This window comes from Panulirus ornatus, chromosome 51, assembly GCF_036320965.1.
Source record: "Panulirus ornatus isolate Po-2019 chromosome 51, ASM3632096v1, whole genome shotgun sequence".
Taxonomy (NCBI): Eukaryota; Metazoa; Arthropoda; class Malacostraca; order Decapoda; family Palinuridae; genus Panulirus; species Panulirus ornatus.
In genome coordinates, this window is record NC_092274.1 from 1260639 (window position 1) to 1279086 (window position 18448).

General features: G+C 42.5%; 1 protein-coding gene across 12 annotated transcripts in view; it reads left to right on the forward strand.

The window, feature by feature from the left end:
* The first annotated feature begins 10362 nt into the window (after positions 1–10362).
* The window catches only part of LOC139764805 (uncharacterized), a 30370-nt gene continuing 22284 nt past the window's right edge, over positions 10363–18448 (forward strand). The window contains exons 1-4 of one of the 12 annotated variants that reach the window (XM_071691736.1): positions 10393–10535; positions 12575–12788; positions 12953–13041; positions 15705–15839. In XM_071691736.1, the coding sequence (XP_071547837.1) occupies positions 13005–13041; positions 15705–15839 (172 nt within the window). In that variant the 5' untranslated portion in view covers positions 10393–10535; positions 12575–12788; positions 12953–13004. Of the gene's footprint in view, positions 10536–12140; positions 12789–12952; positions 13044–15704; positions 15840–18448 lie in introns of those variants that run through there. The other 11 variants (XM_071691735.1, XM_071691737.1, XR_011716473.1 and 8 more) reach the window with 11 other exon arrangements.

Consider the following 18448-nt stretch of genomic DNA (forward strand, 5'->3'; position numbering starts at 1 on the left):
CGCCACCTCGCCACACATGAAATAACAACCCCCTCCCCCCCTCATGTGTGCGAGGTAGCGCTAGGAAAAGACAACGAAGGCCACATTCGTTCACACTCAGTACCTAGCTGTCATGTAATAATGCACCGAAACCACAGCTCCCTTTCCACATCCAGGCCCCACAGAACTTTCCATGGTTTACCCCAGACACTTCACATGCCCTGGTTCGATCCATTGACAGCACGTCGACTCCGGAATACCACATCATTCCAATTCACTCTATTCCTTGCCCGTCTTTCACCCTCCTGCATGTTCAGGCCCCAATCACTCAAAATCTTTTTCACTCCATCTTTCCACCTCCAATTTGGTCTCCCGTTTCTCCTCGTTCCCTCTACCTCTGACACATATATCCTCTTGGTCAATCTTTCCTCACTCATTCTCTCCATGTGACCAAACCATTTCAAAACACCCTCTTCTGCTCTCTCAACCACCCTCTTTTTATTACCACACATCTCTCTTACCCTATTATTACTTACTCGATCAAACAACCTCACACCACATATTGTCCTCAAACATCTCATTTCCAGCACATCCACCCTCCAGCGCACAACTCTATCCATAGCCCACGCCTCGCAACCATATAACATTGTTGGAACCACTATTCCTTCAAACATACCCATTTTTGCTTTCCGAGATAATGTTCTCGACTTCCACACATTCTTCAAGGCTCCCAGAATTTTCGCCCCCTCCCCCACCCTATGATTCACTTCCACTTCCATGGTTCCATCTGCTGCCAAATCCACTCCCAGATATCTAAAACACTTCACTTCCTCCAGTTTTTCTCCATTCAAACTTACCTCCCAGTTGACTTGACCCTCAACCCTACTGTACCTAATAACCTTGCTCTTATTCACATTTACTCTCAACTTTCTTCTTTCATACACTTTGCCAAACTCAGTCACTAGCTTCTGCAGTTTCTCACATGAATCAGCCACCAGCGCTGTATCATCAGCGAACAACACTGACTAACTTCCCAAGCTCTCTCATCCACAACAGACTGCATACTTGCCCCTCTTTCAAAAACTCTTGCATTCACCTCCCTAACAACCCCATCCATAAACAAATTAAACAACCATGGAGACATCACACACCCCTGCCGCAAACCAACGTTCACTGAGAACCAATCACTTTCCTCTCTTCCTACACATACACATGCCTTACATCCTCGATAAAAACTTTTCACTGCTTCTAACAACTTGCTTCCCACACCATATATTCTTAATACCTTCCACAGAGCATCTCTATCAATTCTTTTCATATGCCTTCTCCAGATCCATAAATGCTACATACAAATCCATTTGCTTTTCTAAGTATTTCTCTCATACATTCTTCAAAGCAAACACCTGATCCACACATCCTCTACCACTTCTGAAACCACACTGCTCTTCCCCAATCTGATGCTCTGTACATGCCTTCACCCTCTCAATCAATACTCACCCATATAATTTACCAGGAATACTCAACAAACTTATACCTCTGTAATTTGAGCACTCACCTTTGTCCCCATTGCCTTTGTACAATGGCACTATGCAAGCATTTCGCCAATCCTCAGGCACCTCACCATGAATCATACATACATTGAATAACCTTACCAACCTGTTAACAATGGTTTTTTTTTTCATGCTATTTGCGTTTCCCGCATTAGTGAGTTAGCATTTAGAACAGAGGACTGAACCTTTGAGGGAATATCCTCACAAGCCCCCTTCTCTGTTCCTTCTGTTGGAAAATTAAAAACGAGAGGGGAGGATTTCCAGCCCCCCTGCTCCCTCCCCTTTTAGTCGCCTTCTACAACATGCAGGGAATACATGGAAAGTATTCTTTATCCCTATCCCCAGGGATATTATATTTTATATTTATTTTATTATACTTTGTCGCTGTCTCCCACGTCAGCGAGGTAGCGCAAGGAAACAGATGAAAGAATGGCCCAACCCACCCACATACACATGTATATACATACACGTCCACATGCACATATACCTACCTATACACTTCAACGTATGCATATATATACATACACAGATATATACATGTATACACATGTACATAATTCCTACTTACTGTCTTATTCATTCCCGTCGCCACCCCACCACACATGAAATGACAACCCCCTCCCCCCGCATGCATGCGAGGTAGCACTAGGAAAAGACAACAAAGGCCACATTCGTTCACACTCAGTCTCTAGCTGTCATGTATAATGCATTGAAACCACAGCTTCTTTTCCACACCCAGGCTGCACAAAACTTTCCATGTTGTACCCCAGATGGTTCACATGCCCTGGTTCAATCCATTGACAGCACGTCGACCCCAGTATACCACATTGTTCCAATTCACTCTATTCCTTGCACACCTTTCACCCTCCTGCATGTTCAGGCCCCGATCGCTCAAAATCTTTTTTCACTCCATCTTTCCACCTCCAATTTGGTCTCCCACTTCTTGTTCCCTCCACTTCTGACATATATATCCTCTTTGTCAACCTTTCCTCACTCATTCTCTCCATGTGACCAAACCATTTCAAAACACCCTCTTCTGTTCTCTCAACCACACTCCTTTTATTACCACACATCTCTCTTACCCTATTGTTACTTACTCGATTAAACCACCTCACACCAGATTTTGTCCTCAAACATCTCATTTCCAACACATCCATTCTCCTCCGCACAATTCTATCTATAGCCTACGCCTCGCAGCCATATAACATTGATGGAACCACTGTTCCTTCAAACATACCCATTTTTGCTTTCCGAGATAATGTTCTCGCCTTCCACATTCTTCAACGCTCCCAGAACTTTCTCCCCCACCATGTGACTCAATTCCGCTTCCATGGTTCCATCCGCTGCCAAATCCACTCCCAGATATCTAAAACACTTCACTTCCTCCAGTTTTTCTCCATCCAATTGATTTGTCTCTCAACCCTACTGTACCTAATAACCTTGCTATTATTCACATTTACTCTCAGCTTTCTTCTTTTGCACACTTTACCAAACTCAGTCACCAGCTTCTGCAGTTTCTCACCTGAATCAGCCACCATTGCTTTATCATCACCCAACAACAACTGACTCTTCCCAAGCCCTCTCATCCACAACAGACTGCATACTTGCCCCTCTCTCCATAACTCTTGCATTCACCTCCCTAACAACCCCATCCATAAAGAAATTAAACAACCATGGACATTCACTGAGAACCAATCACTTTCCTGTCTTCCCACTCACACGCATGCCTTACATCCTTGATGAAAACTTTTCATTGCTTCTAGCAACTTGCTTCCCACACCATATATTCTTAATACCTTCCACAGAGTATCTCTATCAACTCTATCATATTCCTTCTCTGGATCCATAAATGCTACATACAAATCCATTTGCTTTTCTAAGTATGTCTCACATACATTCTTCAAAAGCAAACATCTGATCCGCACATCCTCTACCACTTCTGAAACCACAGTGCTCTTCCCCAATCTGATGCTCTGTACATGCCTTTTCCGTCTGTCAATACCCTCCCATATAATTTCCCAGGTTAGGTTAGGTTAGGTAAACCATGGGGTAAACCATGGAAAGCTGTGTAGGTATGTATAGTTGCGTGTGTGGATGTATGTATATACATGTGTATGGGGGTGGGTTGGGCCATTTCTTTCGTCTGTTTCCTTGCGCTACCTCGCAAACGCGGGAGACAGCGGCAAAAAAAAAAAAAAAAAAAAAAAAAAGTTTAGGTTAGGGTGTGTGATATCTCCATGGTTGTTTAATTTATTTATGGATGGGATGTTTAAGGGGTTAATTGCAAGAGTTTTGGAGAGAAGGGTGAGTATTCAGATCTGTTGGGGATGAGAGGGCTTGGGAAGTAAGTCAGTTGCTGTTCACTGATGGTACAGCGCTAGTGGCTGATTCAAATGAGAAGCTGCAGAAGTTGGTGACTTGAGTTTGGAAGTGTGTGTGAAAGGAGAAAGTTGAGAGTAAGTGTGAATAAGAGCAAGGATGTTAGGTTCAGCAAGGTTGAAGGACAAGTAAATTGGGATGTAAGTTTGAATAGAGAAAGGTTGGAGGTAGTAAAATGTTTTAGACATCTGGGAGTGGACTTGGAACCATGGAAGTGGAAGTGAGTCATCGGGTGGGGGAGGGGGCGAATGTTCTGTGAGCGATAAAGAATGTGTGGAAGGAGAGAAACGTTATGTCAGAGAGCAGAAATGGGTGTGTTTGAAGGGATAGTGCCTCCAACAATGTTATATGGTTGCTAGGCATGGCATATAGATAGAGTTGTACAGAGGTGGGTGGATGTGTTGGAGGTGAAATGTTTAAGGACTATGTGAGGTGGTTTGATCGAATAAGCAATGAAAGGGTAACAGAGATGTGTGGTAATAAAAAGAGTGGTTGAGAGAGCAGAAGAGTGTGTTGAAATGGATTGGACATAGGGAGAGAATGAGTGAGGAAAGATTGACAAAGAGGATATATGTGTCAGAGGCGAAGGGAACAAGGAGAAACGGGAGACCAAATAGGAAGTGGAAGGATAGAGTGAAAAAGATTTTGAGCGATTGGGACCTTAACATACAGGAGGGTGAGAGGCATGCAAAGAATAGAGGGAATTGGAACGATGTGGTATACCGGGGTCTGTATGCTGTCAGTGGTCTGAACCAAGGTATGTGGAACGTCTGGGCTATACCATGGAAAGGTCTCTGGGGTCTGGATATCGGTAGGGAGCTATAGATTTAGGTGTATTAGTCATGACGGCTGGAGACTGAGTGTGAACGAATGTGGCATGTTTTTGTCTGTTTTCCTGGCGCAGCCTCGCTGAAGTAGGGGGTGGCAATGTTTCTTGTGGGGCGGGGTAACACCAGGGATAGACGGACATGCAAGTATGAATATGTTTATATATGTATATGTTGATATGTATATGTGCGTGTATGGGCATTTGTGTGTGTGTGTTGGTGGGTTGATTGGAAAGGGTAGTGAGTGGTGGGATGAAGAAGTAAGAGTATTAGTGAAAGAGAAGAGAGAGGCATTTGGACGATTTTTGCAGGGAAAAAATGAAATTGAGTGGGAGACGTATAAAAGAAAGAGACAGGAGGTCAAGAGAAAGGTGCAAGAGGTGAAAAAAAAGGGCAAATGAGAGTTGGGGTGAGAGAGTATCATTAAATTTTAGGGAGAAATTTAAATGTTCTGGAAGGAGGTAAATAAAGTGCGTAAGACAAGGGAGCAAATGGGAACTTCAGTGAAGGGCGCAAATGGGGAGGTGATAACAAGTAGTGGTGATGTGAGAAGGAGATGGAGTGAGTATTTTGAAGGTTTGTTGAATGTGTTTGATGATAGAGTGGCAGATATAGGGTGTTTTGGTCGAGGTGGTGTGCAAAGTGCGAGGGTTAGGGAAAATGATTTGGTAAACAGAGAAGAGGTAGTAAAAGCTTTGCGGAAGATGAAAGCCGGCAAGGCAGCAGGTTTGGATGGTATTGCAGTGGAATTTATTAAAAAAGGGGGTGACTGTATTGTTGACTGGTTGGTAAGGTTATTTAATGTATGTATGACTCATGGTGAGGTGCCTGAGGATTGGCGGAATGCGTGCATAGTGCCATTGTACAAAGGCAAAGGGGATAAGAGTGAGTGCTCAAATTACAGAGGTATAAGTTTGTTGAGTATTCCTCGCAAATTATATGGGAGGGTATTGATTGAGAGGGTGAAGGCATGTACAGAGCATCAGATTGGGGAAGAGCAGTGTGGTTTCAGAAGTGGTAGAGGATGTGTGGATCAGGTGTTTGCTTTGAAGAATGTATGTGAGAAATACTTAGAAAAGCAAATGGATTTGTATGTAGCATTTATGGATCTGGAGAAGGCATATGATAGAGTTGATAGAGATGCTCTGTGGAAGGTATTAAGAATATATGGTGTGGGAGGCAAGTTGTTAGAAGCAGTGAAAAGTTTTTATCGAGGATGTAAGGCATGTGTACGTGTAGGAAGAGAGGAAAGTGCTTGGTTCTCAGTGAATGTAGGTTTGCGGCAGGGGTGTGTGATGTCTCCATGGTTGTTTAATTTGTTTATGGATGGGGTTGTTAGGGAGGTGAATGCAAGAGTTATGGAAAGAGGGGCAAGTATGAAGTCTGTTGGGGATGAGAGAGCTTGGGAAGTGAGTCAGTTGTTGTTCGCTGATGATACAGCGCTGGTGGCTGATTCATGTGAGAAACTGCAGAAGCTGGTGACTGAGTTTGGTAAAGTGTGTGAAAGAAGAAAGTTAAGAGTAAATGTGAATAAGAGCAAGGTTATTAGGTACAGTAGGGTTGAGGGTCAAGTCAATTGGGAGGTGAGTTTGAATGGAGAAAAACTGGAGGAAGTGAAGTGTTTTAGATATCTGGGAGTGGATCTGGCAGCGGATGGAAACATGGAAGCGGAAGTGGATCATAGGGTGGGGGAGGGGGCGAAAATCCTGGGAGCCTTGAAGAATGTGTGGAAGTCGAGAACATTATCTCGGAAAGCAAAAATGGGTATGTTTGAAGGAATAGTGGTTCCAACAATGTTGTATGGTTGCGAGGCGTGGACTATGGATAGAGTTGTGCGCAGGAGGATGGATGTGCTGGAAATGAGATGTTTGAGGACAATGTGTGGTGTGAGGTGGTTTGATCGAGTGAGTAACGTAAGGGTAAGGGAGATGTGCGGAAATAAAAAGAGCGTGGTTGAGAGAGCAGAAGAGGGTGTTTTGAAATGGTTTGGTCACATGGAGAGAATGAGTGAGGAAAGATTGACCAAGAGGATATATGTGTCGGAGGTGGAGGGAACGAGGAGAAGAGGGAGACCAAATTGGAGGTGGAAAGATGGAGTGAAAAAGATTTTGTGTGATCGGGGCCTGAACATGCAGGGGGGTGAAAGGAGGGCAAGGAATAGAGTGAATTGGATCGATGTGGTATACCGGGGTTGACGTGCTGTCAATGGATTGAATCAAGGCATGTAAAGCGTCTGGGGTAAACCATATATATATATATATATATAATATGCATATAAGTGGATGGGCCATCCTTCGGCCGTTTCCAGACACTACCTCATTGACACGAAAAACGACGATCAAGTATAGATATAAAATTATATATATATATATATATATATATATATATATATATATATATATATATATATATCACCTTTTCTATTCGTGCACCATTCTTGCTATACACGTATTTCTTGTTTCCTCAGTATTACTACAACGTACCATAAATGGTTACGTCCATGGTGACCCAGCTGGTAATTCCTTGATTGTTGGGTGACCTTTGCTTTGTAGGGTAACAGTTACGTAACAGTTGGACAACTGAAGAACATGAGACATGAAGAATGAATATGGCGCATTGTGTGGCTTGCTTATTGTGAACTCGTGCAGTTGTTAGGCTGGTCATACTGAAGGCCTTACCAGGAAGATTAGGTGCAAGGTGGGGAGAATGATGTTGGCGAGGGGGTCCTCAGGTAGGTGATGTTGGCGAGGGGCCCTCAGGTAGGTGATGTTGGCGAGGGGCCCCTCTGGTAGGTGGTGTTGGTGAGGGGGGGGGGGCCCTCGAGGTAGTTGATGTTGTGTACCGGTAGGCTTCTTATATTTTGGCCTCTTGAGAGGAATTTTATCAGGGGGAACAAAGTTTCTTTCGGTTTCCCTTCCCTTCTCCGTTAGTCATCCTGTGTGTACCCACTACGGTCTTATACCGTGAGCTCTAAGGCCAAATAGGTTATGGAAGATGAGAGGGGTGCAATGGATCGCTCTGTTGATTTTCTGTATCTTCTGAGATTCTATGAAATACCCGGGTCTCTTTTGGACCCCAGGGCTTTGGTACGATGTACCCTCTTCACACTCCCCTCTAATTTTAGAGGCCCTGCTGGAGGGGAGATAACTGGTGCGGGAATGATAAAGATCTAAGGCGACAGGACGTTACCCTGTCGGGCCTCGCTGCGAGGAATCCTGGTCCTGTCGCAACTTTCTGAGCTGATATGGTGGTCTAGTGGTTAAAAAAAAAGTTTGACCCGTAACTCTGTCAATTTACAGTGAAGACCAGGTACTGCGACAGTCAGCCAAAGTTATCACCAAACGAGAAGAAAAATGGTATATAAAAACTTATGAAAGGGTTCGTATGAATTCACGAAAAATAAGTGTGGAACGGGAGTTTAAGCGAAGGGAGCAGATGAGTATTAACCTTCTTCCACATGTTGTTAGTACCTTCATCACACAAACATAACACACAACACTGTAATCATACGTAGTCAACTGCTAGTCGTAAATATCTTGGAGACATTTGATCGTTCTTAGTAAGCAAACATTAGAGAGACGTTGGCATTCTAAACTCTCTCTCTCCAGCGGATGTTAGGGAGCTTATCTTGCTGCTGATTGTATTATCTCCCCCTTCTCTATGTCTCTCCTTCCTTTCATATCTCCTCCTTGTCTCATCCTTCTCTGACTCTAGGTACACTTTACCCTTGCCTGATGGTTTGTCAAAGTCTCTCCGTACGCACTCGTAGGTTGGTAAGTTATTTTGGCTCTGACTGCAGAATTGGGTGCTTTTTAAATCCCCGTAAACCAATTTGATTTTGGTGATTCCGACGTTTCTTGAGCCGCCACTATCCAAGGATAGGGCATTCCTAATGATTTTCCTGTCACACTGTGGGAGGAAATGGGTTGTTATAAGAAGATACTGAAGTTGTTATAAGAAGATACTGAAGACCTTCTATCACAGAAACTTGCTGACTGGTTTACTGTATGAGAAGTCTTCGTTACCTCCAGGGTGTGGCCGATCTTGTGTAATGTGCCATTCCCCTTCCTGCCTGGTGAGCTATAGGGTTATAGATGTTTCTGGCTGTATGTGATGGTTATCATTATGCCTATGGTGTACTTTCAGACCTCCATGGCAGGCTTTTGAGGCCACGTCTGTCCAAGCAAAGTGGATTGGAATCTTTTTTTTTTAACTCGTCTGGATGTGTGTATAATGCTGAGCCAGGATTGAATACACGCCACATAACGTGGATCACAGTCTCTTTCACTTTTGTTGTTCGTGAGGCCGATGGATTAGTGATTCTAATGTAGATGGGGTACAGGATTTGGTAGCGTTGCCTTTGCAACCCTCGATTGAGGTTTCGTGATTCGTGAGAGCGTCATGTGATGTGCTGGAAGGTTTAGTGATTCGTGAGAGCGTCATGTGATGTGCTGGAAGGTTTAGTGATTCGTGAGAGCGTCATGTGATGTGCTGGAAGGTTTAGTGATTCATGAGAGCGTCGTGTGATGTGCTGGAAGGTTTAGTGATTCGTGAGAGCGTCATGTGATGTGCTGGAAGGTTTAGTGATTCGTGAGAGCGTCGTGTGATGTGCTGGAAGGTTTAGTGATTCGTGAGAGCGTCATGTGATGTGCTGGAAGGTTTAGTGATTCGTGAGAGCGTCGTGTGATGTGCTGGAAGGTTTAGTGATTCGTGAGAGCGTCATGTGATGTGCTGGAAGGTTTAGTGATTCATGAGAGCGTCGTGTGATGTGCTGGAAGGTTTAGTGATTCGTGAGAGCGTCGTGTGATGTGCTGGAAGGTTTAGTGATTCGTGAGAGCGTCGTGTGATGTGCTGGAAGGTTTAGTGATTCGTGAGAGCGTCGTGTGATGTGCTGGAAGGTTTAGTGATTCGTGAGAGCGTCGTGTGATGTGCTGGAAGGTTTAGTGATTCGTGAGAGCGTCATGTGATGTGCTGGAAGGTTTAGTGATTCATGAGAGCGTCGTGTGATGTGCTGGAAGGTTTAGTGATTCATGAGAGCGTCGTGTGATGTGCTGGAAGGTTTAGTGATTCGTGAGAGCGTCGTGTGATGTGCTGGAAGGTTTAGTGATTCGTGAGAGCGTCATGTGATGTGCTGGAAGGTTTAGTGATTCATGAGAGCGTCGTGTGATGTGCTGGAAGGTTTAGTGATTCGTGAGAGCGTCGTGTGATGTGCTGGAAGGTTTAGTGATTCGTGAGAGCGACTTAAGACCCATAACTCTAATTTGTATTTAGCTTCACTTACTCCCTGTATAAAATGGTTTAACCTGGAAACTAACCAGACTCATGATTTGAAGACAGTCACTCCTTCAGCCACGGGGCGTCATAGGGTTGGATATTTTCCAGACAGTATTTCCACTCGTAATAATTTGCTTTCCAGTATCGATAGGAGGAAATACGAGTGGTTTTCATACATGTAAGTCCATATATGGCATTAGTCATTGTTTCCAAACCCGCTGCTCTCTATAACCAATGATTGGCAGCCTGCGTTTCTGTACATAAAGCTCTGTTTTGTACTGACAATCTCTAGATTTTGAACGTTGCCCTCGAGATGTTTAGTACCGGAGGTGACGTCACATTTCGCCTCTGTGGTCGGGCCATCAGCAGTCAGTTCGCGGTTCACCACAATAAGCTACACAGTGAGTGTCACGCGAGCCACTGGGTGAACGTAAGCAGACCCACGCAGAGCTCCCCACCCACGGACACCAACACATTCTGGGTACATGAATGCTTGTTCCTCACTTATTCTGCTGGGAGAAGAAAGGTAAGTGTCCTTCCATTGTTTGTATGTCACGCTAATGATATAGACAAACAGGATTATTAATTCAAAAACTAGTGGTGCCTTGTTTAATTGCATTAATCTTAAGTATACTTATATTGAATTGCTAATAACTGTAGTTCATCACAGTATGTTGACCTTGTCCCACATCAGTGTTATGCAATACAGAACCTGCTTGTTATTGTCCGTTAACCAACTACTCATAGATTATTTGCAACGATTTTTTGTTTATATATAGATTTACGCATCTCTCCTTAGATTATAAGTCACTATCTTACTTGGCAGAGTTGGGTCGAAAGCCGTCCGAATTTCAAAACCGGCCTTTAGCTTAATTCAGAACTTGACCCGCTTCCCCTACGCCGCAATGTTGGTTACATTTCCTCTCTTCTATAATCTCCTGAGAGGTATCGTAGCTGCTTGTGTGCCCTCACCACCACCAGATGGAGCATGCAATGCTCGGGAACCTGACACATCATGTGATTATTGTGGATGTTGCCAGCTCCAGGTTGGGCCGCATTTCTTAACACCTCGAAGTTCTGATACTCTGCTTCTCTTGTCATGACTTGATGTTTCGTTATTATGTTTGGTAAACTCTACTCTTCAAAGGAGACGTAATGATTATGTAAAAGTCTGAAAATTTCATCGTCCAATGGCAAGTGCCATGAAACCGATGATTATTGTATTGTGATGCTTGAAATTTGCTACACTACATCATGGCTGGGCGAGCAGATAAGTTTAAATCCTTTCTTTAGGTGTTTAAAATACTTTAAAAACCATACATGGTCTCATTGCACATTATGTTCCTTGTTCTCTACTCTATGTTCCCTCTCGCTGTGTGTATAGTGACACATGCATATATTACAGCTCCTGTGATGATGGTTCAGCAGCAATAAGAATACGCGGTTCAGTATCATCTAACAAGCTGTGGTGACTATAATGTCACGGGCAAATTTATCATTTGTTCCAGATGCAGCTAGACTTTTGAATTCATTCCTCCTTGAATGATCAATGGATACATGTGCCACCCAGCAGCCACCAGTTCTTAACATGATTGTAAATTAGCTGAAAAATGAGAGATGCAGACAATGCGAATATGTTTAGTGATATTTAATCCAGTAAACAGTTGGTGGCAATGCTTTTTTTTTTCTCACCGCTATCGCGAGCGCTTGACGTCATGACGACGTTGGTTAAGGAGGATGGTTGTTTTTTTATATATCTAAATTATGAGGATAAATTTAGACAGTACTTTGTATGATCATACAAGGTTGGACACGGGTTGATTCTAAAATTATATTTTTCTTGCATCACCGTAAGCAAGTATCGCAGGGAAAACCAATTTTCCATTGAACACTGTATTGAAATGGAAATGGTATAGTGCATCGATCTTTGATGAATGCTCAACCAAATTTCAGTCTCCAGCAAAACTGCTTGTTATTCTTATTGAGGCCCACTAACTGTTAGGAATACATTAGCGAAATGCGTTTTATGATTCTCATCTCGGGTATTTGACTATATGAATTCTGACTGGGGAATTTAGTTATATACTTTGTTCCTTATCTGACGTTGATTTATATTTTCGGGCAAAGAACCATCATGCCAGTTTGTTTACATTTGACTGTGGAGCTTTGAGGGTTGCCTCCTTCAGCACACCCAATATTATTTAATATACAGTGGAAGGAAGATATCGCAGATTCATCAGCCTTTGCTACCTAGTGAAGATTATCCATACCTTCTAATGATACCCAAAATACCTTCTAATGGCATCCACAATCGTGGCGCTATTGCGACTACCATACCCGAGTCATGATCAATGAAACAGACATCTGTAAGCACGACCTGTCATTTTTACTGTCAGAGAATTTTACACGCTTGTCGCTCTGTCTCCTCTCAACCCTTAATGTCTTTATTATGTGTAGATACACATCCACACACTTGCCTAAGCTAGATACCCAGTTATTTACCAGTCTTGAGAGGGTCTGTTCCCGGGCAGGCCTCTGATTTTTGGAATCTCAATTTTCCTCCAGTTAAAAAAGAAGAAAACTATTGAGTTATAAACGCTGGAGGTAGAGGGAGTAGGCTTAGTTGGTTACGTCCGTTGTGGTGTGTCATCTCTAACTCCAAACCTTCTACTTAACCTGTGTACAACACTGCAACCAACCGCCTCAACTTTTTGATGCACACACCAGAAAATACATAATAATAATCCCTGTTAGTGTACTGACGGCCAGGCCTGACACGAGTTAAGTGCATTGCTCCTCATGTAATGTATTTGGCCATACATATATGATGATAATCAGATAGTTAGGGAATAAACATTAACGTAACAATAGCATAGTGATTATAACATAAAAATGGTATATGTAACACCTGTTTGACCTCTATGTGTTTCCCATCATGCCAACAGCCGGGAGTGATAAGAACCCTGACGTCTTGTGTTGAATTGTGAACAGCTTAATGAAATACTTCGCAACTTTTTTGATTATCTTATTAGGTATGTATATGTGTGTGTGTGTGTGCGTGTGTTGATATGTATATGTATGTATATGGGCATATATGCATGATGTCTCCATGGTTGTTTAATTTGTTTATGGATGGGGTTGTTAGGGAGGTGAATGCAAGAGTTTTGGAGAGAGGGGTAAGTATGCAGTCTGTTATGGATGAGAGAGCTTGGGAAGCGAGTCAGTTGTTGTTTGCTGATGATACAGTGCTGGTGGCTGATTCAGGTGAGAAACTGCAGAAGCTGGTGACTGAGTTTGGTAAAGTGTGTGAAAGAAGAAAGCTGAGAGTAAATGTGAATAAGAGCAAGGTTATTAGGTACAGTAGGGTCGAGGGTCAAGTCAATTGGGAGGTAAGTTTGAATGGAGAAAAACTGGAGGAAGTTAAGTGTTTTAGATATCTGGGAGTGGATCTGGCAGTGGATGGAACCATGGAAGTGGAAGTGAATCATAGGGTGGGGGAGGGGGTGAAAATCCTGAGAGCCTTGAAGAATGTTTGGAAGTCGAGAACATTATCTCGGAAAGCAAAAATGGGTATGTTTGAAGGAATAGTGGTTCCAACAATGTTGTATGGTTGCGAGGCGTGGGCTATGGATAGAGTTGTGCGCAGGAGGGTGGATGTGCTGGAAATGAGATGTTTGAGGACAATATGTGGTGTGAGGTGGTTTGATCGAGTAAGTAATGTAAGGGTAAGAGAGATGTGTGGAAATAAAAAGAGCATGGTTGAGAGAGCAGAAGAGGGTGTTTTGAAATGGTTTGGGCACATGGAGAGAATAAGTGAGGAAAGATTGACCAAGAGGATATATGTGTCGGAGGTAGAGGGAATGAGGAGAAGTGGGAGACCAAATTGGAGGTGAAAGATGGAGTGAAAAAGATTTTGTGTGATCGGGGCCTGAACATGCAGGAGGGTGAAAGGAGGGCAAGGAATAGAGTGAATTGGATCGATATGGTATACCGGGGTTGACGTGCTGTCAGTGGATTGAATCAAGGCATGTGAAGCATCTGGGGTAAACCATGGAAAGCTGTGTAGTATGTATATTTGGGTGTGTGGACGTGTATGTATATACATGTGTATGGGGGTGGGTTGGGCCATTTCTTTCGTCTGTTTCCTTGCGCTACCTCGCAAACACAGGAGACAGTGGCACAAAAAAAAAAAAAAAAAAAAAAAAAATATAGTGCCATTGTACAAAGGCAAAAGGGGATAAAGGTGAGTGTTCAAACTACAGAGGCATATGTTTGTTGAGTATTCCTGGGAAGTTGTATGGGAGGGTATTGATTGAGAGGGTGAAGGCATTTACAGAGCATCAGATTGGGGAGAAGCAGTGTGGTTTCAGAAGTGATGGAGGATGTGTGGATCAGGTGTTTGCTTTGAAGAATGTGTGTGGGAAATATTTGGAAAAACAGATGGATTTGTATGTTGCATTTATGGATCTGGAGAAGGCATATGGTAGAGTTGATAGAGATGCTTTGTGAAAGGTCTTAAGAGTATGTGGTGTGGGAGCTGCTAGAAGCTATGAAAAGTTTTTACCAAGTATGTAATGCATGTGTACAAGTAGGAAGAGAGGAGAGCGATTGGTTTTCACTGAAGTTCAGTCTGTGGCAGGGGTGTATGATGTCCCCATGGTTGTTTGATTTGTTAATGGATGTGGTGGTTAGGAAGATAGATGCAAGGGTTTTGGAGAGGGGTCAAATATGCATTCTGTTGGGGATGAGAGTGCCTGAGAAGTGAGCCAGTTATTGTTCGGCACTGATACAGTTCTTGTGCCTTATTTGATTGAGGAACTGCATAAGTTGGTGACTGAGTTTGGAAAAGTGTGTGAAAAGAGAAAGCTGAGAGTAAATGTGAATATGAGCAAGGTTATTAGGTTCAGTAGGGTTGAGGGTCAAGTTAATTGAGATGTAAGTTTGAATGGAGAAAAATTGGTGGAAGTAAAGTGTTTTTGATATCTGGGAGTGGACTTAGCAGCGAATGGAACCATGGAAGTGGAAGTGAGTCATAGGGTACGGGAGGGGGCAAAGGTTCTAGGAGTGATGAAAAATGTGTGGAAGGAGAGAACGTTATCTGAGAGAATAAAAGTGGGTATATTAGAAGGACTTGTAGTTCCAACAATGTTATATGGTTGCAAGGCACAGGCTATAGATAGGGTTTTTACAGAGGAGGGTGGATGTGTTGGAAATGAAATGTTTGAGGACTATGTAGTGTGAGACAGTTTGATTAAGTAATGAAAGGGTAATAGATATGTGTGGAAATAAGAAAAGTGTGCTTGAGAGAGCATAAACACCCATACACTTACATATACATACATATTCCTAAGAGTCCATGGGGAAAATGAAACACAATAAGTTCCCAAGTGCACTTTCGTGTAATAATCACATCATCAGGGGAGACACAAGAGAGATGTGATTATTACACGAAAGTGCACTTGGGAATTTATCATGTTTCATTTTCCCCGTGGACTCTTAGGAATATACTTGATCACGCGCAAAATTGTGATACTTTCCATACATACATATACATATATACACATGTACATATTCATACTTGCTTGCATTCATCCATATATATTTGATTATTGTTTTGTATATTGTAAGTATAAGTTTAATCCTTATTATTAACCAGTACCAGCACTTACCATAATGCTACCCTCTCTTCCCTAAGGTTTTTTGATACACGACCTCTGTGGCTTACCCACCCCAGGTGCCTCTGAGGACATGATGAACATAACTGCTGTGGCCAGCCACCCTGGCTACCGTGTGCTTAATGTTAGCGCTACAGGCTGCAAAGAAAATAAGTGTAAGGCTTATGCTAGCAACATTCTGTGGTTTTAAAGACATTTTAAGTGGCTTGTAATGGTGTGTGATAGTGGTAATAATGATAATGATCATAATTGATTTAATAGTAATAATGATTAAAATGATTAATTTGATGCTAATGATTAAAATACTGTCTCATATGGTGATGCTTCTGTCTCCACCATACTCTTTTATGGTGATGCTTCTGTCTCCACCATACTCATAGTAGAGGTTATTCTTGTGGGAATGGAAGGAAGCATTTATCCTCTCTTCATCCAAGATGACCTCTTCACCCAATCCATGGTTCAGCCATTCCTGCTATGAGGCCATGCAGGCAAGAAATCAGGCATACCAGGCTTGGAAAAACTCTCCTTACTTTGGCTCCCATCCAGCTTTTATTGATGTCCAAACATGCTGCAAGCACGTTATCCATGAAGTAAAGCATTCCTTTATTCAAAGGAAGTGCAATAACCTCTCCTCATCATCCATTGTTAAGTCTTTCTGGTCTTTAGCAAAGGGAATGTATAACAACTTCTGTCGCTCTAAGTTTCCTTCACTTTTCTGTTCTGATGGTACTATATCTGTCTCCCCCATTGACAAAGTAACTCTCTTTGGCTCCCATTTCTCCTCTAACTCCACCTGGGATGACTCTAACATTCCTTCACCCCTTGATGCTCCTCTTTCTCATCCTATGCCTCTTCCATTAATCTCTTTTCAGACTGTCCAAAAAGTGTTTCTTTCTCTGGATGGAAGCAAGGCTTATGTTCCTGATGGCAGTCCCATGTATTGAAAGAGTGTGCCTCTTGAACTTGCACCTGTGCTTGTTTGTCTGTCCCGTTCCTGTTTAAAAACAAAACTTCCTTCTCCTTGGAAGCATACTTTGATACCTCCCATCCTGAAGGAGGGTAGCAATTCTGACCCCGCTAACTATTGTCTTAATGCTTTGACATCTACCATTTTCAAAGTCTTTGAATCCCTCTTCAACTCCCATATCCTTAAACATCTCAGAAATCACAATCTTCTCTCTGATCACCAGTATATTGTCTTATCATCCCTGAAAGATTGTGATTTTCGGGAGTCATATATAGTTGTGTAGTTGCCTTTGACATATCCAAAGCTCTTGACAGAGTGTGGCATCAGAGTCTCATCATTAAGATTGTGATTTTTGGGAGTCATATATAGTTGTGTAGTTGCCTTTGACATATCCAAAGCTCTTGACAGAGTGTGGCATCAGGGTCTCATCATTAAGCTCCCCTCTTTTGGCTTCCCTCCCTCACTGTGCTCCTTCGTATCAAGCTTCCTCTCTGGCCGATCTGTCTCTGTGGTTGTTGATGGATCAGCCTCCCCCCTTTTCTCCATCAACAGTAGTGTACCTCAAGGTTCTATCCTGTCCCCTACACTTTTTATCCTTTTTTCCAATGATATCCTCTCCTCCACAGATAATTCAATGCACTCATACATTGATGACTTAACATCCACATCATTCAATTCTTCTCCCTCTTCTCTCACTCAATCTGCATCTCTTCCCACGTGTTCCCTGCGTGTTGTAGAAGGCAACAAAAAGGGGAGGGAGCAGATGGGTGGAAATCCTCCCCTCCTGTTTTTTACTTAAAAAGAAAAAAAAAAAACGAAGGGGGCCAATAGAGGATATTCCCTCTAAGGTTCAGTCCTCTTTTCTAACTCTACCTCGCTAATGTGGGAAATGGTGAATTTGTGTGAAAAAAATTATATATATATATATATATGTATATATATATATATATATATATATATATATATATATATATATATATATATATATATATATACCTCACTCGCAGGAAATGGCGAATAGTATGAAAAAATAAGCAAAATAAATAAATAAATATAAATATATAGTTAAGAGTAAATGTGAATAAGAGCAAGGTAATTAGGTACAGTAGGGTTGAGGGTCAAGTCAATTGGGAGGTAAGTTTGAATGGAGAAAAACTGGAGGAAGTAAAGTGTTTTAGATATCTGGGAGTGGATCTGGCAGCGGATGGAACCGCGGAAGTGGATCATAGGGTGAGGGAGGGGGCGAAAATCCTGGGAGCCTTGAAGAATGTGTGGAAGTCGAGAACATTATCTCGGAAAGCAAAAATGGGTATGTTTGAAGGAATAGTGGTTCCAACAATGTTGTATGGTTGCGAGGCGTGGGCTATGGATAGAGTTGTGCGCAGGAGGATGGATGTGCTGGAAATGAGATGTTTGAGGACAATGTGTGGTGTGAGGTGGTTTGATCGAGTAAGTAACGTAGGGGTAAGAGAGATGTGTGGAAATAAAAAGAGCGTGGTTGAGAGAGCAGAAGAGGGTGTTTTGAAATGGTTTGAAATATATATATATATATATATATATATATATATATATATATATATATATATATATATATATATATATATATATTTCTTTCTTTCTTTCAAACTATTCGCCATTTCCCGCATTAGCGAGGTAGCGTTAAGAACAGAGGACTGGGCCTTTGAGGGAATACCCTCACCTGGCCCAATTCTCTGTTCCTTCTTTTGGAAAATTAAAAAAAAACTGAGAGGGGAGGATTTCCAGCCCCCTGCTCCCTCCCGGTCCTCTGTTCTCAAC